Source organism: Chelonus insularis, unplaced genomic scaffold, assembly GCF_013357705.1.
Source record: "Chelonus insularis isolate UGA/USDA-ARS -01 unplaced genomic scaffold, ASM1335770v1 contig_94_pilon, whole genome shotgun sequence".
Taxonomy (NCBI): domain Eukaryota; kingdom Metazoa; phylum Arthropoda; class Insecta; order Hymenoptera; family Braconidae; genus Chelonus; species Chelonus insularis.
This window is the reverse complement of record NW_023276783.1, coordinates 1,915,304-1,935,667: the sequence shown is the minus strand read 5'-3', so window position 1 is coordinate 1,935,667 and position 20,364 is coordinate 1,915,304. Positions and strand designations below refer to the sequence as shown.

The window sequence follows — 20,364 nt, the reverse complement described above, 5'->3', positions numbered from 1 at the left end:
AATTGACGAAAAAATAGAGAGGGAGAAGATAGTCAAGGTGAGTAAGGAGGTAAAGAACATTTGCTGCGTCGATGGTTCAGTTGGCTTCAGTTGCTTTCAGTATACTATGCCGGTCAACATATCGTAGTTACATGTATTCTCTTTGTTTTTACCGTCTAGTCAGCAAAGAATTTTGCCAATTGCGTGCATTTAAAATTTTTAATTAGCTTTTTCATCAATTTAATACCATATTTATAACTCAATGCATTTCAAATTATACTCAATTAATTAAATAAATACAATTAATTGTTATCGTGATATTAATGTTATTTTATATTGAACGAACAATTGGAAAGAGGTGAAAGAATGTCCTCTGAAAGATTTCATAAGTAAGTTCTCATTAATTGTTTTGCATAACATCTTATCTCTTAATTACTCATTAAATCAACCTTTCTTCGATTTCGTTCATTAATTTATTCACTGAATAATCAAGTCAGTGAATATTTCAAACAATATTAACATATTTTTGATATTCATTTGACTGTATTAATATCATTCTAAAACATCATCTGTATATCGTGGATAATAATAATCTTGACAAAACACTCGAATATTTCCAAGAATTAAACGGAAAATTTGCTATCACATTTAAGTAGAAAAGTAGATAATAGATTATCGTAAGGAAATCAATAAATGGATATCGAACATTGATAATTGGTATTTTTTCAAAGTTAACCAATTGTAGAATGATTTAAATTATTACGACAACGTTTGAAAAGAGAAAATAATTAATTAAGAAGAAATAATAACAATGATAATAGAAGAAAAAAATGGTCTAGCAGTGGGAAATTATCATGTTGTATTCGTCTCACTCGAGATTTTTTTTAATTGATATTTTTATCTAACATCTCTTATTTAAGTTGTTTTGGAACGTTGACACTATTCGACATCATGAAAATATCTGCAGAAATGAATAGGAAACAGAGCAAAACAATTTTTCCTTTATCATGCATAGACTTTATTAGAAACGCAAAATAACAGAGAATGTCTGGGGGAAAAAAAAAGAGAAAAAAATAAATATGTAAAAGGAACTTTTTTAATTTCCTTTACACAGGGCAGCTCGTGATGGAGCACTGGAGATCCTCAAAGAGGCAACGCGAAAGGACTGTAACACTCGAGATGACGGAGGAATGACCCCAACGCTGTGGGCAGCTTTTGAAGGCCACGTGGATGCACTAAGGCTGCTCGTTGCCAGAGGGTATGTATTTTTTATTGCACAATAAAATATATTATGAATATACTAACCAATAAGTCGTTAGATCATGCAGTTTCACTACTTTTTTTTTTTATTTCACGCATAAACGATTAGCCATGTAATAAAACAATGAAGAATAAAAGCAGACATCCGCAATACGAGTCACACAAGATTATTATTGTGACTATTATTGCGCTGCATTCAACTGCAACCACTAGATTGTTGTTGGATCTTCTTTTTTTTTTGTTTTTATATTTTATAATAATTCATTTCACTCTATATTCAAGTTTTTCATTTTCATTTGTTTTTTTAATAAATTTAAATTATTTAAAGGTAATATTTTAATGATTTATTTCAACAAAAAAAAAATTTATATTAAAATATAACAGATTAAAAATATTTATTACCTCTATATGTTTTCATTTTGGTAAGAATAAATTATTTTCACAATTATATTAAAATTGAAATAATATAAATTAGTTTAGTTAAAAAAAATAACAATGCGTATTCAAAAAATAGTCCGTTGGTTTCCATTGTAAAAATTTGCTGTCATATTTAAATGAATAATAAAATGACATCTTCCTTTATAAACATATGAATTCTTTTGTTAAATTTAAATTTCCGCTGAAGCTAATAATTACTCAACTCTACAATCAACTTACTTGGTAGTTGATGTATCGAACGGCCGGATAAACTACGACAGGTGGTCCTAAAAAACCGGAAATGCGGTTAAGTAAGCCCCCCCGCAGAAATATATACCATATACTGAAGCCTTCTATACATGAAAATAAATACATAACAGCTTCTGCATACATATTTTAATTCACAAAAAATATTTTATCTGTAAATTTCTACATCTTGCTTTGACTTAATAGGGTAATAAATACTTGATAGTCTGATACATATTTCAAGGACAAAGAATTCATGTGGATAATAACATAAAATCGAGTGAGCACTAAACAAAATAAAACCGGAGCACATGAAACGAAACGGAACGTACCGGAATGGGAAGAGAAGGTGTTGGAGAGTCGTTCTTATTACCTGTGTTGTTGTATACTCATTATACCATACGACCAGGCGCCAGAACGAATCATGTTATTCAACCTTTTCTATATTGTCTATTAATAATCCTTAATTTTCCTTTAAAAATTAGAAAACGATTGACTCCATTCGATACATTATATTTAATGTTGTTCCGTTTTCACTCAATCATCAAAGTGAATGCTTTTTATCACCATTCACTTTGATAGAATAAAAAACAATGTTTTTTTCTTCAAAACTTTTCACTGAAAATTTAATAATAGCTAGTGAAACTTCTTCTACAAATTAATGCTTCATTAAGATAATGTTTTGGTATTTTTCATTAACAGAGGAGATCCTGATAAGACAGATTATTTTGGCAACACGGCGCTCCATTTAGCAGCTGCCAGAGGGCATGAATATTGTGTAAAATTTTTAGTAAAGTTTGGATGTAACATCTGGTCGTTAGACATTGATAGACATTCAGCACGGGAATTGGCAGCTATAAATGGAAGGGAAAATATTCTACAATTTCTCGACATTGCTCAAGCGGAACAGGAAGCCACTAATAGGAAGAAAAGCAAATTACTACGTGAAAAGGCCGAAAAAGATGCTGAGAAAAGGTACATCAATTAACTAAAATAAAAAATTAAAAAGGGCTTTAAACTTAATAATGCATTCATTGAAAATGATGATAATTAAGAAACATTAGCTAACTGATTATTTTCTTTTTATTTTAGATTGAAAGAATACGTAAAACGACAAAAGATGGCTGATATAAAAGCAGAAAAAGAACAAAAGAAATTGTTAAAAGACCGAGCGAAAATGGACATTGAATCGATAAATGAAGACAGTATTTTACCCCACAGGCCTAGTATTTTAACTTTTAAAGGTAGAATGAAGCCTTCACAAACTTTCAGTGATATTGTTGGAACAATATCGACAGCATCAAACACGACAAGAAGACATGGTAGTGCTGTTTGTCGTAAAGCACTTGCCAGGAAAGCTGTTGCTGATGACTTTAAAGTTATTGAGGTAATTGTCACTCATGTAAACAAGACAGCTTGTCAGCTGTATACTGACTTAATACGTCCGGTTAAACGTTCTAGATTGAAGGAGATGGCAAGAGATCATTGCGAAGTTTGACAGGTCTGAGAAGGGATTCTGAAGTGATGTACGTTGGCACGTACGAGACTCAAGCACAGCAAATCGGAAAACGTGGTAAAATAAGTGATGTCTGGGGTACTCTTAGTAAAGCTAAAAGTACCCCGGACTTACTTGGTGATCGTGACTATGATGAAGATGACAATGAACCCAATAGAATAGGAAAAAATATCATAGAAGAGGCAGTACTCTTTCAAGAACCAGCTAGCATTTTTAACAGGCCTGGTTTTGGTTCTGTCGCTTTTAGAAGATCGGTAAATTTATTGAAATAATTATTTTCTATTCAATTATTATCATTTGAACTATTCTCAATTCGTCGAAAGTTCTAGGATAATATCAATCTAACTGTAAATTACACGTCACTGACTTTTTATTGTTGAATATATGTTTAACCATTTTGAATCAATGTAATAACATAAAAAATGTGACGATAAGTATCAATCTATTATTTACAGATAACAGCGACACTTGATAATCTTCCAATCACGCAACCAGATCATCAACGACAAACGTATGTCAATGATTCACTCGACAGTGCAATGAACGAGCGTAAAAATGTTGTGAATGGTCATAACAATGAAGAAATAAGCATTGGAAGTGCAGGGAGTTTAGCTAGGAGACAAAGCATGTGGGATGATGATCAATTATCCGGTAAATATTTATTTTATTACAATCACATACCAGTACTACTGACGTATGGAAAAAGTTATTTAAAGAAAACAATTGAAAACCCTTTACATGTTAAAAATCTGATTTATTAAATAAATTAACCAACAAAAAAATATACATATTTTTAAAAATTTATTTATGAAAAATAAAGAATTTATTGTGGTATTTGTTCAATTTCAGATGATACAGATGAAACTGATGAAGAGTGGAGTCCACTACAACGATTTTTAGTAGCAAACAATCTTACGTCAATTCAATCAATTCTAGAAGCTGAACAAATTGATTTGGAAGCATTGATGTTATTGACAGAAAGTGATATTGCTGCACTAAAACTTCCCCTCGGTCCAAAACGAAAACTTACAAATGCAATAGCCAACAGAAAAGCAGCGTTAAATACGCCAGAAAACATAATAAAAGACAGTAAATTATGAGAATATTATTCATAATAAAAGGTGCTAATTATTTAAATTCACTGAAATTCATTTTGTTTTGATATTTATAAATTTTCAATTTGTATACATCAATTTTATAGAAACAAATTTGATGAAATTAAAAAAAAAAACGCATTGTTATTTATTTATAACTATTATTATAAGAGAATTTGATGAATATTTTTACAAGTGTAACTGTAATAAATGTTTTGTTTTACACATTACAAATTCTCTTATGTATTAATGATTAATTAATTATTCGATTGTTAATCATTTTTCTCAATTCGATCGTTCATTCACTCAAATATTTCACAAAAAATACACAATTATTTAGAATACAGGGATGAAAAAGAAGAAAAATAAGAGCACCATAACGTGTCTTTCACGCTTTTCTTCTCCTACATCGTATCTGTATTTTATCAATTTCTTTTTATTATCTTGATGCATGATTTGGTTCGTATTCTTAAATGTTACCAATAACATTTTTGATTTTGAATAAAATTCATTTTCAGATGTTATTTATTTATTATTCAGCAAACGCATGTCGGGTACAATTCTGAAACAGAATACCCGTAGGAGAACGAGTCTCACATGTTATTGCACACGTAAGCTCGCGTTAACGTTGAGATGTTTGCCATTTTTTTATTCAACGTGAACGAGAGAAGTCGTTTGTCTATTTACTTACTTATTAATACATAATATAATAAAAAATTTTATCAAGTTAATAATTTAATAATCAAGATCAACATTTCAATAAAATTGATGACTATTTTTTAATATCCCTAATGTGACGATATTTAATTTCATTAATTTTTCTTCTCCAAAAACAAAATTGATAATAGTACCTGAATTTTACATAATATCGTCTGTAATATCAAATTCTATTGTGATTATGATCACTAATCTATAAGTATAGAATCATATTCTTTTATATAGATGTATATTACATAAATAAAAAAACTAAAAATTTCTTTAGATATACAATTTATATATTCAGGAGAATTTGATATCGAAATTTTGCGATAACTATCGAAGAATAAAGTTATTGAAAATTAATCACTGGTAATCAATATTATCAATAATCATGAATTATTAATTAATAATTAATATTACTATATCATTAAAATTATTATGTAGTACGAGTTTATTTGATAACTAATTATTTCATAATTTTTTTGCTTCAATTTTCAGTTTTTTATCATTTAAGCGTTATATTTACAACCGAACAATAATACTCGTTCGTCTCCGAAGCATTATTCTTAGGGTCTCAATCGATAAGAATACGAGTTTAAAAAAAACTTGACTGCCCTTCATCGTATCTACAAATGAGATGTTTAAAGAGTTGTACACAATAAATATAACTTTTTGTGATCACTAGCGTTTGATATCTCTCAGAAGAGATATTTAATTCAAAATAAATATTTAAAAAATAAACAAATACATGTTTAAATTGATCCAAGGTAAAATCTTTACATCAAAGTTGCATCGTTAATGCAAACCCGGCAGTCTGAATGGCTCTCGCATTTTTCTATCGACCTTGAGACCCAGAAGCGAAACGAGGCACAGTGCGTTGCAAGTAATGTACATTTTACTAGCATACAGCTATCATCGCATAACAAAGTGACATATGACGATGAAAGAAGGGACCGTATTTGAGCCAAAAAAAATATTTTATCGTTAACTTGATTTAGTAGAATACATGGAGAGGTCGAAGGCTATTTTACAACGACGCGATTCGTTACATGAAGCGTGAACGCTTGTGCGTGGGAGAACCCATGTCTACATCATGCGAAGCCGGTCGTTTATGATGTCGTGCAAATTCGCTGCTTATAAACGCCGACAATTCAGATTGTCTCCCAGTACGTCGTGACATTGGTGATCCTGCAATTTTTTCCATATCGAAATACCTTTCTTTTATAATACTATATTAGATTATATCTAACTTAGGTCTAATATTTAATGTTTATCTTTAACACCGCTTAATTAGTAAATTAAATAAACGGAGATGATAAAACAGATCGAACAAAATTAAAATTACAAAACAAAAGTTAAATTTACCAGATAAGGCAATAGCTTCCCTGAAGGTGTGGAGATTAGTATCTTGATCATCTATTGGCTCTGGTGCTGGTGATACAACCATATTTCCCGCATTACTTTGAGTTGGAGGTGAACCACAAACCATCGTTCTTGGTTTAGGAGAACTTCTATAAATATTAATTAAATAAATAACATTTACTAAATCGAACTTACAATACTTATTGTATGCTAATGAATAAACTTATGATTAATTTTATTATATTGATTGTTTAAAATAGTTAACTCAAATTATTCAACAATTTATGTTGATTAAGTTAATATAAATGATTATAATCTTGAACAATAATTAAGTAGTTACCTATGAGTGTGTGGTCGAGGTGGTGGTGGCTTTCCAGCTAAATAAGCTAAGAGATCTTCTCTTCGAATCATACGTCGCTTTTTACGAGCCCAGTTCATTATTTCTTTACTACGTTTTTGTCTTCCCATTTCTAACCCTAATTCACTACATCTTCTCATACCTTCGAGTGAGCCTGTTAAGAAAACAATAAATCAATAGAAATTTCATAATGTCATTTATCAGTTCATGTAAGGAAAATATCTTAATTGACTTATTTCCCAATTTTTTATCATTATGGGCTTTTGCGTCACATAAATAATGAGGTTTTTAATTGTAATATAGCAGCTGATCTTTGGAACTACGTCACACAGAGACTTTTGAATATGACGTAGTGGAAATGTAGCACAAAAAACAGTATACAAAATGTATCTATTTCGTTGGGACTGAGGGTAGGGAAAAAACACAAAATAGGTAAAAAGGAACGATAAATTGAGTCGATAATAAACAATCACTGACGCACCTTTATAAAGAGACGTGACGGTTCCTGCGGCTGTTTGGAAGGGCAACCACAGTGATGCTCCTTGTGTACGATCTAAAAAAAGATTTAAAGCCCATTAAGAATTTTTTAATTACTCAAGCTCTATGGAATGCACTTCAAACGTATGTGTAATCCTCGCGTGCGTCCTCTCTTTAACATATTGGTATTTAAAATTAAAATAATATTATGTCCACAAAATGGATGTCGAATAAAATGGCAGAGTTACGAATACACATTTTGCATTAATGAAGCAAAAGAGAGATAAAAAAAAAAATATATGAACGACAACTACAAGCGAGGACGAAGACGAGGACGATCCATAGACGGTCGAGAGCCGTTTATGGCGTGCATGGGGGAGAGACAAAAAAAAATGTACAAGTTCTTCTTCTCGCCTTTGTACAGTTGAGCAATGGCCGATGCTGTAGTCTGAAAACCCGTCCATATCTGTTGCGAGTAGATTTCCTTCTCATTGTGCAATTGACTCTCATAATCTGGTTCTGATTCAATAGCTTCAATACACTGCTGTTCCCAGTTGCTGTACCAGAGATCCATTATGGGATCCTCCTCACTTCTGTCGTCATTCATGACTCCGTCTTAAAGATCGGGGTATGTACACCGAGATACACTTTACTTTTATTTATATTTTATTTCGCTTCACATACAACCCACACAATTTTTAATCGTTTAGGAAATCGTATGATTATAACGAAAGTAAAAGGAGAAACCACGAGGTTTCTCCTCCACCAGAAACACGCACGACCGATCGGGCAATCGACTTCCTCAGACCAGTCCAATGAAGGTCAGGTCGCGGCCATTACAGACCAATTTTTCATGTCTCTCTTCTTTTAACCGTAAATTATCTTTGCGCATTGAAGCCACTTACATCAACTCACTACACTTTATCATTAACAAAACATAAAGCAATGCGAATATTATCGCTTCTGCAACAAAATAAGGTTTTCTTTGGGTACACTACTCACAACGCAACACAATTTAACCACCAAACCATTCCTACAACTGTTTCCCCACTACTGATCAGCATAAATAAAAACCTGAAATTCAAGTATGGTAACTCAGAAGGTAAATTAAAACAAACCGTTAACACCACCTAGCAACCATATAGTATAAAAATTACCGCGAAAATTCGAATTACAACGTAGTTTCCTCTTCTACGTTTTTTTTTTTCAATGAAATACATATTTTATGATTGAAATGACATTTAATAAGTCAAAAGTAAATAACAATTAATAGATTTATATTTATTCGAATAAAAAGATCTTTATTAATGTTTATTGTAAAAATTTTATAACAATTCCAGTAGCAGTAATTATTCTATGACGAGTACATTAACAATCAAATGTGTACAAATTTAACAGTTATATACATCTTTGAAAAAATATATACATTTCAGTAAAATTTCATTCTTTAAAAATATAATATCAATAAAATAGTATTAAGTACGATTTAAATATTATAAAGCTAATTCTGATGTTCATCATCAATTCAAATGATGTCGAAAAATTATTTTTTTCTATAAAATTTCAAATTTGTAAAAATTTCATTATTGCACTATCACAAACGTATGAAAATATTCATTTTTTTTTTAAATAAATGCAGATCTTGTAAAAAACTAATAAAATATCTGTATTTATAATTCAAAATATATCATATAACAATTTTATCTTCTCGATTCGTTGTTCCATTTGTATCTATCACTGATTTTTCAGGTAAACATTTCATTATTGTTGGTTCAATCATTTGCCATACTTCAGCTAACTGCAAAAATTTGATTTTTTTTATTAATAAACAGGCTTGATTTATAATTTGAACTAGTTTATAGATATGATTTTACCTCAGAATGACCACGAATTTGAACCTTAACTAAGCTTTGTAAAACTGTGGCAAGAATTTCAAGATGAGCATGAACAAGTTGTGTTTCCATATGAAGACAATGCAAAGAAAATAAATTCCTCAGCTCTACATTTGCAATCACAGACTCTTGAGCCACCATTTTATTCTCCAGATACTCTACTGTATCAGCCTGTAAAAAGATTTATTTTTTCCAATCCAAACTTCCTCCAACTAATGATTAAATGAAAAAAATGCTTACATCTGTACCACGAATAACTCCTTGCATCTGTTTTTTTTTCAAAGCAAGCATAGTTGACAGAGCTCGCTGATGGTCAGCGCTTACTCCTCGTTCATGTCTTTCACAAAGAGTTCTGTGAGCTACTAATACATCAAGGAGAAAGTTTAACCTCTCACAGACCATTGTTTCTTCTCTGACTGCTTGTTGTAATGCTCGCGCTGACAGTAGGTTGAATTCCCTTTAAGAGAATAGTTAAAAAATTAATTACATTCAATTTTGTTTTCATAAAATAAACAATTATAGAAATAATTCTTACTTAGAAATTATTCTGAAACCTTTCTTCATATCTTGCCAAATGGTAGAACCCCCACTAGCCCAACCATTATTTCCATGAGGTTCAGACGCTAAATTACTTAATTGTGTTCCTAATTCAGCCATGTCAGCAGCATAAGAATGTGATCGTAAGGCTAAACAATCAGCAATATTTTTTAGCCTTGATATTCCATAAAGTATCATTCTAATTTGATCTCGACTATTAGCAAACTCTGTCAATGTTTCAGGTGGTACAAGTTCTTTTGCTCGTGACGATAATTCAGACGTTGCAAATTCATCTGGAACACGTCTAAATACCTCACGAATTTTATACTGGGTCTCTTCTCCAGTATATGTGAAAAAAAAGTGTACAATCGGGTCATTTCTCACAACCGGATGACGAGCTATTAAAGTAAGAAACCGCAACAAAGAACGTCTTCTCTCTTCTAGGAATTGTGAATCAGCTTTAACATAATATGAATATGTTAGTGTTTTATAAATTGAATTAAATGAACTAGTCTGTAAAATTATTTTATTCTACCTCCAACCATTTTTTTAGGTGGTAGTTTTGGTATTAATCGATAAGGAAATCTTTGAAGAAGTAATTCATGGAGGGCAACAAAATCATTGTATCTCCTATGAACTAGTGAATTAAAAGCCTAGAAAATATAATTGAGATTAATCAATTTATTTAGAAAATAATAAATGTATTTAAATAATAAAAAAAATATTTACCTTACTTGTTACTTGATATTCTACATGTTTTAAAAATATTCCTTTTCTTTCAGGCACTAAATTTACTTCTATAGTATCTAACTTACATATTTCCGAATACGTCATATTCAACTTTGATGGGCCATTTCCTTTGTACAATCTTTGAGCAAGAAGTGTTACTTCTGATAAATCACCAAGAACTGGTACTGGTAATTCTAAATATCAATTAATAAAATTAAAATTATAATTTTTTAATTCACACTTCATCATCATCATGTTTATATTATAGTAATTAATAAAATCAATGAAATTATCATAGATATGATTAATTATATAATTATTCAATAAAAAAATTATAAACCTTGAGATTCTGCATTTTCTAATAGTTTGTCACTTGGTTGTTTGCCCTGTTGAGCAAATGCAACAAGTGCAAGACCTTTGTATAGCCCACTTCTGCTTAGATATCCGGTTTTACTGTCCACTAATTCCCATATCTGTTAATGAAACAAAAAAAAATATATTAACAATTATAAGAAAAATATTATTGTTAAAAAACACCTGTAAGGACAAAGCTTTTGAATATAACGAGTTGGGAAAATATTGGCGATGATTACTTATATATACATGTTTGCGTGAGTGGCCTATGATTAGACTATCATGTAATACGCTGCTCTGAGCATCCGGAGATATCACAGTGACGTATTCAATATGATGTACATTAGTTGGTTTATCACTTATAATGCGGTAGGAACAAAATACTTTAAACTACATTCAAATGAAAATAAACCAATTCAAAATAAGGTATCTTTAATCAATTGTATAAAAAAAATATTATGTATGTATTGCAATGATTTGTTATTCATGTTATCTTAATTGGATGATTAAAACAAATTTTGCAATATAACATTTTCAAGTTTTTTTATATAAGTTTCATTCAGTAGTGTAAATAATATATCATCAATATAATTGTCAAATTATCTACATTTAATCGACTCGAAAAGACCCTCGCCATTAGTGATCTTTTTTTTATTCAATCAAGTGTCATTAAACCGCAACGATTGATTAATCAATAAACTTAAAAGAATAAAAAAAAATGTTCGACAATTCTAGTTTACTTGATTAATTAGAAATTATTTAGTAACTAACCCGAATCGATCAATTAAATATAAAAAATGTGTCATGTGAATTTTGTTTCTTTATTGGAGCATGATTAAAGAGATCTGTTTCTGAATGATATTTATGATCAAAATGATATATTTGTAACTTAAGCTTATTAAACGATGTCAATGAAATATTATGTAAAAATATTTGCAGAATCATAATCAGATTAATGACTTGTTATATTTTCTACGGAAACTCTAATAGGATAATTTGTTTCTTTTTTCAACGTCACGTCATGCATTGTTGACGTTTACTTTGTCTATAATTAATGATTAGAAATGGATTGAATCACTCTATAATATGTTTTCTGGTTAATGTTAAGTCATAAAGTAATCTTTAGCTTGGTTGAATAAAATAATTTTTCAGAATTTTGTCTTCAGAAAAAATTTAAGTTTATCTAAAGGATTATTCTTTTCTTAACAATATAAAAACAACTTTCAAGTTGTGCTGGTAGGTAATTTAAAGTATTTTCTTATTCCAATATTTGTTTTGTCACCAAGTTAAAGTTAAACATTATCTATATACAAAAATTAAAGCAGGAGGCGTTCTCTTGATTAAATGATCCCAGCGAGGACAATAATTTTATATTGTCTGGATAGTCAATTCCCAGGAGTCATCGCTTGATCAAGTGTCTGAACAGTTGACAAGGACAAGAATGTTAATATGAGTGAGAAAGAACGAAATAAATAGCCATCAAATGGAGAAACAGAGATGAAAAGAATAAAGAGATGGATAAAAAGATAGGAGGAAAGAACATTAAATGATTCTCTTGATTGCCTCTTTACCTTTCGTTGAATCAACGACAATGTCGGAGGAATCCAAGGAAAAAGACAAAATAAGCAGAGAAAAGAGAAAGGGATGAAGAAGCTAACTCTGTCGTTTCAATATACTAATCATTATTACAGTTGTAAGTATAGAAAAATTTACATGCAAATTCTTTTTTATTGCTTAAAAACTCGTTAATTAAATTTCAACTCGATATAAAAATAAATAATTGATGATACGTATCTAAAGTTTTGATCATTCAAAAAAACAAAAGTAGATTGCGAAAAAAACGAAATTCAGGTGAATCATTGGTAGTATCTTTTAAAAAAGTATAAAAACCATTCTACTATCTTATTTGTTCTTAAAATAACCCTTAGATACTTTTTTTTTCCTTCCTTATTTATTGCACTTTTGAATGATTGAAACATTAAGTATATTTAATGTTAGATCTTCTTGATGAATTATTTGAATTCAAAGAATGTATTTTTTTTATTAAATAACAAAGATCTCATGAATTTGCAGTTGATTATAAAATATTAATGATTATCATTATATAACCTCGTAAGGCATGAATTGAAAATGGACGATCAAATGTTTCACATGATTGAATAAGACAGATTAGAAATTTTTATCGATAAGATTATTCAGTCAATATTAAATAAAGTGTCTATTCAAAAAAAATGTATGATTGTTATACGCAATATTATATGTTATTACGTACGAATATTTATCTGAGGAAAATTGTACTTTCTTTTTTCAAAATACTAGGGGGAGAAAATTTTCCTCAAAGGATAGAAAATTGATTTTTTGATTTTCTAATAGAAAAAAAATTATTTACTTGACTCAAAATTGCACTGTTTAATTGAGACTTGACAAGCAGTGATTTAAAAACTTCACGCTCGACATTTCCGCTTGTGGGTGAACAAATTTTCTCATGAACTTCCCGGTAGAAAGGTGGAATTGATCCTGAAAAAAAAAAATAAATTACTACCATGAGTGTACATTGTTGTAAAGAAAAATTGTAAATTAAATGAAGCTGAAATAATGAAGAAGTATCATTAATATATATAACAGTTATTTATCTCTTTGTGTAGCTCAAATCATAATTTAAATAAACTCTTGTGGTTTTAAATTTAAGAGAATGTCTGAGCATCGAACTCTCCGTGATGAAAAAGTAAATAGCGTGATTACTTTGTTATAATAATTATCTTTATATTTCAACTCATTATATATATATAACCATGGAAATTTGGTGAAACTACTCTTTTAACTTAAAATGTTCAAAGAAAATTTTTTTAAAATACATTTCTTCTTAATAAACTACTTTTCAAGAAGCAAAGTTGGATTAAGCTTCACTAGATGATGAGCAAATACTTTTTAGATACATAAATTTGCAGGAATGACAAATGTCTTATAAAATTGTTATATCTTCAAGCCACTAATGTACTCCAAAAAATAACGGTATCATATGATAATTAGTGAAATAAAAGCGAATATATGTTTACCAGATGACAAATCAGTTGACGCCATATTGAACGTTGACGTGTTGCAAAATAATGGTTTGAACCTGTGATTTTCTCTTTAGATTACACCTCTTTAGTCTCTCGTTAAAACAATATAAATGAAGATAACTTTAACGCTCAAATACACACATTTAATTAATCGAGTTGTTTGTATAACACAAATGATTGATGTGTAATAACCACACTCGACACTTTAATAACCAAACGTCGTGCTCTTGGTATGGGAACAAATAAATGTCTGGAATAGAATTTAATGGTACGTCGTACGCCATTGCCATGCGGCGTGTAACTGCTCGTGCCTGGTAGAGAAAAGTCTGCATTCGCAACCAACTGACAGCACTACGATAGAAGCCCACTCCAAACCAGTTCTCGACAATCCGGATCCATTTCCTTGTCTCCCTCTTCTTCCACACTTCGCTGTTTTTGAAATTTAACAATTGTAAACACGGCCATCCAGCGCTCTCTCTGATATGACACTGCGTTATCAACTTGAGCTAAAATAAATGATAAAGATTTTTATCAACAGTTGTGTGAGTCGAAGTCAAAATAAGCGGGAACTATGAAAAAGTCGAGTAATTACTCCATATGTTAATTGTTTTATTAATTTTTTTTATTGATATAAACTGAAAATTAATACCTTTTAATTAATGATTCATTTAGTCAGTGACATGTAAAATGATCTTGTTTTTAGACTTATGAAGCTGAAGACTCAAAATAAAATAAATTTTGCACTTCCATAAAGTGATTAAAATGATACTAGATGGTGAATTCAAATGGGAATTCCTTTATTTGTTGATAAAGAAAAACATGTAGGCGCCATATACATTTGTTTCTCTGTGTGTGTCTTTCTTTTGTCTGACATGTTCCATTTTTTGCAACTTATTTATCGAAGATCGATCGATTGTCAAGAATTCGACTGAAAATTTTACAACGAATAAAAATATATTTTCTTGATCCATTGTTTTCTTAATTCAACAGAAATTACATTTTTGATGTGAAAAACTTTTAGAATTAAATGAATTAAATTTTGGAGTGTGGTATAAAATCCGCCATTTTTATAGCAAAAATACCTGAAACGAACATCCGGTATCTATTCAGCATCACACAACGACCTTTTACTCTTTTCTTTGACGTCAAATCAACAGTGCAGTGTTTGACGGAGTACTATTTGTGCGTAAATTTGAAGTTTCGAGTATTTTCTAGAAGAATTCTCGTTCATCAAGTTGAACATTGAGTGTTCGGGGAGTGGCAGTGGACAAGTAAGCATTTCAAAGGTTAGATTATAAACGTTCTCTTTACGTTCCTGACTTGTCGTTCCTGAGTTCAAGAATTCTTAAAAGTACCAAACTAATCCTACACAAATCACTGACAGTTGTTATCAAACATTTGGGATGAGGATTTATTTACTCCTCAACAGGGTCTAGAGTTTTTGCTAGAACCAAAGAGGATGCCGGTTAAAGTGGATGTTGTTCCACCTCCACCTGCTAATTCTAAACAACCAGGGGTTACTAAATCTCTTCTATACAATGGATCTAGATTTCAAGGTTCACAAAAATCAAAAGGAAATAGTTATGATGTTGAAGTAGTATTACAGGTAAGATAGAATAATTTAATATTTATCATCATTACTGTCGATACACAAATAATCAACCAATTTAGATAAATTTAGATTATAGTTTTTGTTTATTTTTTATCTACTAACGCGTGGTTGATCATTGACGAATTTATCATTATTTAATTGGAAATAATATCAGTGAATATCTATTTCCACAGCATGTGGATGAAGAAAATAGCTACTTATGTGGATACCTGAAAATTAAAGGCTTAACTGAAGAATTTCCAACACTTACGACTTTCTTTGATGGAGAAATAATATCAAAAAAATATCCATTCCTTACTAGAAAATGGGATGCTGACGAAGACGTTGATAAGAAACATTGGGTATTAATTTTAAATATTATTTGAAGATAATATATTTATATATTTGTAACAAATTAATCAAAATTTATTCTCTTTTAGAGTAAATTTGAATCCTTTTGCCAATATGCCAAGACTTTTAATTCTGATACTTTTGATTACGAAGCATTAAAAGGAACTGATTTTGTTTTTATGAGATGGAAGGAACACTTTTTAGTTCCGGATCATACAATCAAGGATATTAACGGTGCATCTTTTGCCGGGTTTTATTATATTTGTTTTGAAAAGTCTGCTGCCTCTATTGAGGGTTATTATTATCATCGAAGTTCAGAGTGGTAACCTTAATTGTTTTCTTAAAATAAGATAAAAATACCTGATTGTTTAATGCAGAAATCAAAGATTTATATTAAAGTATTTAAGCATCTTAGGATAAAGATTAGCCGTATTATAATTGGTATTTTTATCTTATGATTAATGATAACAATAGAAGGACAATTAAAATAATCTTATAAAATATTCTAGGTATCAATCCCTCAACTTAAGACATGTTCCAGAGCACAGTATACAAATTTATGAATTCAGGTGAAATGAAAGCATGTGAAACTCCAACGTCAATATTTTTATTTGTCTGTCTTCTTTATTGAGCAAACAGATCTCATTTTTTATCAAATCAGTTTAAAGGCGCTTTGAGCGGTAACAAAATAAGTCAGCAGGAAAATATTGCCCAGTAATTATTAGTAAACAAATAAATGAGAAATGACAAAAATATGTAATAAAATATTCGTTCTTTAATTTTTTTACGGAATAAAACTGAATGAGGATAATTAATCTATAAAAAGTACAATAATAATATAGAATCTTCTTTATCTGTTTTTTATTGATCAAACATATTTTTGAGAAGCTAGTTAATCATTCGGAATATTTTACTTATTTTCAATCATATTATTTGTATACCATGTTTTTTCGTTTAAGAATACTTTGTAAAAAAATAATCAAGAACGAATATTTGAGGTTGCTTAAACCGCCTTAATATTTTCACGACGACAATTTTTTTCTAAAATTTATTTGTGAACAAATTATTTTAATAAGACTAATAGATGCAAATCATCTAATATATCTGATATTTTCGTAATAGGAAAAAAAAACTAATATCAGGATTATGATATTATAAATAAAGAGGAATGTAGTGCCTCGCAGCATCAAACGCTTTTAAACAATTATATAAATGACAAATGTAAAAACTTTTGTTATAATAAATTTATAAATTTTTTTGTTATCATTTGAGTAAATATTATTATTTAATCTACTTTATACATATCTTTAACTAGTTTTGGGATACTTAGTATTCAACTTTTTGCATAATGAAATTAAATGTTTATTTTTACCATGAGATCTGCTTGTTTATACATTGTAAAATCGATCGACATTAGCGTAAATTGGTGCGATTATGATAGCTTTATCTCATAATATTTTATAAATATAGTATCATCAATACTCGAATTATTTATTATATTGCGTCACATTTTAAGTATATTTTTTTATATTAAATATAAAAAATAATTAGTCGGCCAAAATTAAGATGATATATTTATGTATTTGCGTAAGGAATATGCACTCGATGTTAAATCAGAAATTTAATTAAAATTTTTGCGATTTTATTGCGTATTTATAAAATTTATAAATAATATTATTATTATTATTATTAAATATGGATGTTCACATAATTATGAGAAATATCAGAATTTTTATCTAGTATATTTATGATCTACGCATATTTAGTTTTGTTGCCATTAAATTAATTGACAACACAGCGTAGGTAAACAAAGAAATTGCAAAATACAGCAATTATTGTGATACTCAGATGGCCCCTGAATAAAATAATAAAGTACTTTAAAAAATCTCAAGCTGTTTGTCACCCATTGTGGTAACATTTTGCGTATTATAGCTGATATGTGATATATTGTGAGTAATGTACATTATTTCTAGTCTTAATAATCGTTGTAGAACGCTAATGCAATCGGTTGACTGGTTATTTCAATGATCTTCCTTTTCATTAAATGAGATTTACATAAGATCTGAGAAATACTTTAATTCATATCTGATATCCGAGTTGCTGTACAATTCACTAAAAATTTATTTATGTTTAATAATAACAAAAATCTATATATTTCATATTTTATTGTAACAAAACCATTAATTGTGCTGCTACGATTAACTCAAGAGATGTTTATAAAATATTTCCAAAAGTAAATATGTTTGTTTATTAAGGATCTACCTTTCGATTAATTTTTAAACCTAAGAAACATGCTTTTACTGACAATGATTTTCATACATTTTTCATATTCTTTGGGCTAATCATTGATTCATCTGTCATATTCACTAAAGATACAGACTGCTTTCTGCGCTCATTCTTTTTCCACAGTCTTGCCGATGATCTTCCAAGCTTCTTAGGGCTTGGCGTAGTTGTTCTTCGCATCTTTGGTTTTGACATTGCATCATTCAATACTTTCTGATTTTCTATGACTGTTCCCTAAATGTTGAAATAACTATTAACACCACTAATCATTTAACTATACTAATAACTATAAAAATAATAATTCTTTCAATCTCTTACTAAAACATTAGAGCAAATTTGACAAAGGCAATAAACTTCTTCTGTTGGAGGAGATAAATTGTCAGAATCACCATTCAGAACTGCTTCGAAACCCAAAAATTTAGTATCAAGTTCAATCTTTGCTTTTATTAAATCAGCAAAGCATTGTTGAACATTAGAAGCTGAAATTTCAGCAAGTCTTTTACTTCTTCTTCGAGTTTCTGAAAGATTTGAACTTTTATCCAGTATTGAAAGGTCTAATGGAGCTACTACGGGTTCTTTCGAAATCTCATTAGCGTCAGAAAGTAGGTGGTCAGAATTTTGAATTCCAACATCTTTTTTATCTCCAGGAATAGATATCGAACGTTCACCTTGTAAAAGAGCTGTCAAAAATAATTAATCATTAGTGAGTCAATAAAAAATATCATCATGAATATATTATACCTGTAAAACTATTTAAATATTCCATGAAAGTTCTAACATAGGCTAGAAGTTTATGGAAAGCATCATCTAGAGTTTCATCAGCAAAATAAGTTCTAGATAACAGAGATAAGTCTCGAGACTTTTCACCTCCAAATTCGGTATTTAACATTTTCCATTGCTGTTTTGAAACTTTTGATTGCCATTCCATAGCACAATCTTCAAGGTTTTTATTTATCGAGTCCATCAATCCTATCACTTCTTTTAAGGACTGTGGAATTGGATCAACGTTACTAGTAGAAGAGGTATGGTTATTTTTACTTGACTTTTGATTTCTTAGAAACATTATTTGTTAAAAAATTTAACTCTGAAAATAATTAAAAAGATAAAACGTATGCCAATAAATATTTATATTTGGTGGCAAACATAAAAAAAGACGAAAAAATAAAATACAATCGTGTAATAAAACAGAGACCATAAATTGCAAATTTCAATATTGTATTATTTGTTATTACAAGTATAGCAAGATGTAATTATAGATAAATAAATATTACATGTATATTATATGATACATTTTATCATTAATTTGGTGTAAGTAACATGACATGTAGAAATTTATAACATTTTCTTTTTATAATGTTTACGAGGTTTTTCTTTGTGGTTAAAATATGTTAATTTATATCATGAGTTCCCTGTTATTCTTATTTATCATTAAATTTTTTATTTTTCATTCAACGGCAGATGTACGGAGAAAAGACTGATTGAATGATAAATGGCAATTTCCTAACATACTTTATACATGGTGTACAAAAATATGTTCAGCTTTAACCGTATTTTTCATATCCCACATAATATCTGATACGCAGTAGTGAATTATCTCAATATTATAATTGGCTTTTTAATTTTTATTTTACATCTGGCTGTGTAAATGGAATGTCAAGATGTAACAATTTCAATAATATTTACACACCAAATTAATTTATAAAGAATATTGCTAATTTTTCAGTCATTAATTTTTGTTCTCATAAAATTCTACTGCGTGTCTATTCATTTATTTATTTGATACGTCGATAAATATTTAAAAAATAAATCTCGACAATTTGAATTCATTTAATCATATTGTCGGTAGAGAATCTTCTGGCTGTATTAAGCAACATTTTTTCCAGTAAAAGACGGAATATAATTTGTTTTTCATGGCACAATCATACTCTGAGATTGATTTGTGTCCATCAAAGAAGATCAAGTAATCATTTTCTTCTGTGGGCTATTTATGATCTGAGAGAATGACAGGTGAAAGTGAAAATTACTAGTCTCACACATTATTTATATTAATATGGAAGTCAATTATTACTCATGTCGTAAATGCTCTTGTAAATTGAATATTTAAAACATTTGTAAAAGAAAAATCTCTATCTGATAGATAACTTTATGTACATTGAG

The 20,364-nt window shown here is 29.3% G+C and overlaps 5 protein-coding genes across 9 annotated transcripts; 2 read left to right on the top strand and 3 right to left on the bottom strand.

Annotated features, from left to right (window-relative positions):
• Window positions 1-73: 73 nt before the first annotated feature.
• On the top strand, window positions 74-4,645 carry Sans (SAM_USH1G_HARP domain-containing protein Sans). The gene is made up of 7 exons (XM_035092524.1): window positions 74-368; window positions 1,094-1,237; window positions 2,605-2,877; window positions 2,995-3,289; window positions 3,364-3,672; window positions 3,874-4,069; window positions 4,268-4,645. Exons 1-7 carry the CDS (start codon window positions 346-348, stop codon window positions 4,516-4,518), a joined length of 1,491 nt encoding a protein of 496 aa, XP_034948415.1. The 5' UTR covers window positions 74-345; the 3' UTR covers window positions 4,519-4,645.
• Window positions 4,646-4,976: 331 nt separating this feature from the next.
• LOC118072556 (UPF0472 protein C16orf72 homolog) lies at window positions 4,977-8,451 on the bottom strand. Of its 2 annotated transcripts, none has more exons than XM_035092525.1 (5): window positions 7,823-8,451; window positions 7,413-7,484; window positions 6,914-7,085; window positions 6,577-6,722; window positions 4,977-6,399 (listed from the first exon to the last, which is right to left on the bottom strand). In XM_035092525.1, exons 1-5 carry the CDS (start codon window positions 8,013-8,015, stop codon window positions 6,257-6,259), a joined length of 726 nt encoding a protein of 241 aa, XP_034948416.1. In that variant the 5' UTR covers window positions 8,016-8,451; the 3' UTR covers window positions 4,977-6,256. The 2 variants fall into 2 exon arrangements, with proteins under 2 accessions (XP_034948416.1, XP_034948417.1); XM_035092526.1 differs by having other exon boundaries at window positions 7,807-7,938.
• Window positions 8,452-8,774: 323 nt separating this feature from the next.
• LOC118072671 (sorting nexin-8-like) lies at window positions 8,775-14,398 on the bottom strand. Its single transcript, XM_035092713.1, has 9 exons — window positions 13,977-14,398; window positions 13,310-13,437; window positions 10,907-11,039; window positions 10,567-10,760; window positions 10,373-10,490; window positions 9,836-10,295; window positions 9,541-9,757; window positions 9,283-9,471; window positions 8,775-9,206 (listed from the first exon to the last, which is right to left on the bottom strand). Exons 1-9 carry the CDS (start codon window positions 13,999-14,001, stop codon window positions 9,096-9,098), a joined length of 1,575 nt encoding a protein of 524 aa, XP_034948604.1. The 5' UTR covers window positions 14,002-14,398; the 3' UTR covers window positions 8,775-9,095.
• Window positions 14,399-14,818: 420 nt separating this feature from the next.
• LOC118072673 (glucose-induced degradation protein 4 homolog) lies at window positions 14,819-17,190 on the top strand. Of its 4 annotated transcripts, none has more exons than XM_035092719.1 (5): window positions 14,819-15,253; window positions 15,412-15,588; window positions 15,768-15,935; window positions 16,014-16,246; window positions 16,434-17,190. In XM_035092719.1, the coding sequence occupies exons 2-5, from the start codon at window positions 15,442-15,444 to the stop codon at window positions 16,495-16,497; spliced, it is 612 nt and encodes a 203-aa protein (XP_034948610.1). In that variant the 5' UTR covers window positions 14,819-15,253; window positions 15,412-15,441; the 3' UTR covers window positions 16,498-17,190. The 4 variants fall into 4 exon arrangements, with proteins under 4 accessions (XP_034948610.1, XP_034948607.1, XP_034948609.1 ...); XM_035092716.1 differs by having other exon boundaries at window positions 14,819-15,268; XM_035092718.1 differs by having other exon boundaries at window positions 14,820-15,253; window positions 15,367-15,588.
• A 327-nt stretch (window positions 17,191-17,517) lies between these two features.
• LOC118072672 (uncharacterized) lies at window positions 17,518-19,324 on the bottom strand. The gene is made up of 3 exons (XM_035092714.1): window positions 18,949-19,324; window positions 18,526-18,887; window positions 17,518-18,441 (listed from the first exon to the last, which is right to left on the bottom strand). The coding sequence occupies exons 1-3, from the start codon at window positions 19,268-19,270 to the stop codon at window positions 18,238-18,240; spliced, it is 888 nt and encodes a 295-aa protein (XP_034948605.1). The 5' UTR covers window positions 19,271-19,324; the 3' UTR covers window positions 17,518-18,237.
• Window positions 19,325-20,364: the final 1,040 nt, after the last annotated feature.

Bases quoted from the DNA above. Each gene is read 5' to 3' on its own strand.
- Sans (XM_035092524.1), top strand. From the start codon at position 346: ATGTCCTCTGAAAGATTTCATAA. The intron at 2,878-2,994 runs GTACATCAATTA...TTTTTATTTTAG, and splicing joins GAAAAAGATGCTGAGAAAAG to ATTGAAAGAATACGTAAAAC. The intron at 3,290-3,363 runs GTAATTGTCACT...TAAACGTTCTAG, and splicing joins ATGACTTTAAAGTTATTGAG to ATTGAAGGAGATGGCAAGAG.
- LOC118072556 (XM_035092525.1), bottom strand. From the start codon at position 8,015: ATGAATGACGACAGAAGTGAGGAGGATCCCATAATGGATCTCTGGTAC. The intron at 7,485-7,822 runs GCGAGAAGAAGA...ATCTTTTTTTAG, and splicing joins CATTGCTCAACTGTACAAAG to ATCGTACACAAGGAGCATCA. The intron at 7,086-7,412 runs GTGCGTCAGTGA...TTTTCTTAACAG, and splicing joins CGTCACGTCTCTTTATAAAG to GCTCACTCGAAGGTATGAGA.
- LOC118072671 (XM_035092713.1), bottom strand. From the start codon at position 14,001: ATGGCGTCAACTGATTTGTCATCTG. The intron at 13,438-13,976 runs GTAAACATATAT...TTTTTTTTTCAG, and splicing joins GTCAACTGATTTGTCATCTG to GATCAATTCCACCTTTCTAC. The intron at 10,761-10,906 runs GTTTATAATTTT...ATTGATATTTAG, and splicing joins AGAAAATGCAGAATCTCAAG to AATTACCAGTACCAGTTCTT.
- LOC118072673 (XM_035092719.1), top strand. From the start codon at position 15,442: ATGCCGGTTAAAGTGGATGTTGTTCCACCTCCACCTGCTAATTCTAAA. The intron at 15,589-15,767 runs GTAAGATAGAAT...CTATTTCCACAG, and splicing joins ATGTTGAAGTAGTATTACAG to CATGTGGATGAAGAAAATAG. The intron at 15,936-16,013 runs GTATTAATTTTA...ATTCTCTTTTAG, and splicing joins ACGTTGATAAGAAACATTGG to AGTAAATTTGAATCCTTTTG.
- LOC118072672 (XM_035092714.1), bottom strand. From the start codon at position 19,270: ATGTTTCTAAGAAATCAAAAGTCAAGTAAAAATAACCATACCTCTTCT. The intron at 18,888-18,948 runs GTATAATATATT...TATTTTTGACAG, and splicing joins ATATTTAAATAGTTTTACAG to CTCTTTTACAAGGTGAACGT. The intron at 18,442-18,525 runs GTAAGAGATTGA...TTCAACATTTAG, and splicing joins AAATTTGCTCTAATGTTTTA to GGAACAGTCATAGAAAATCA.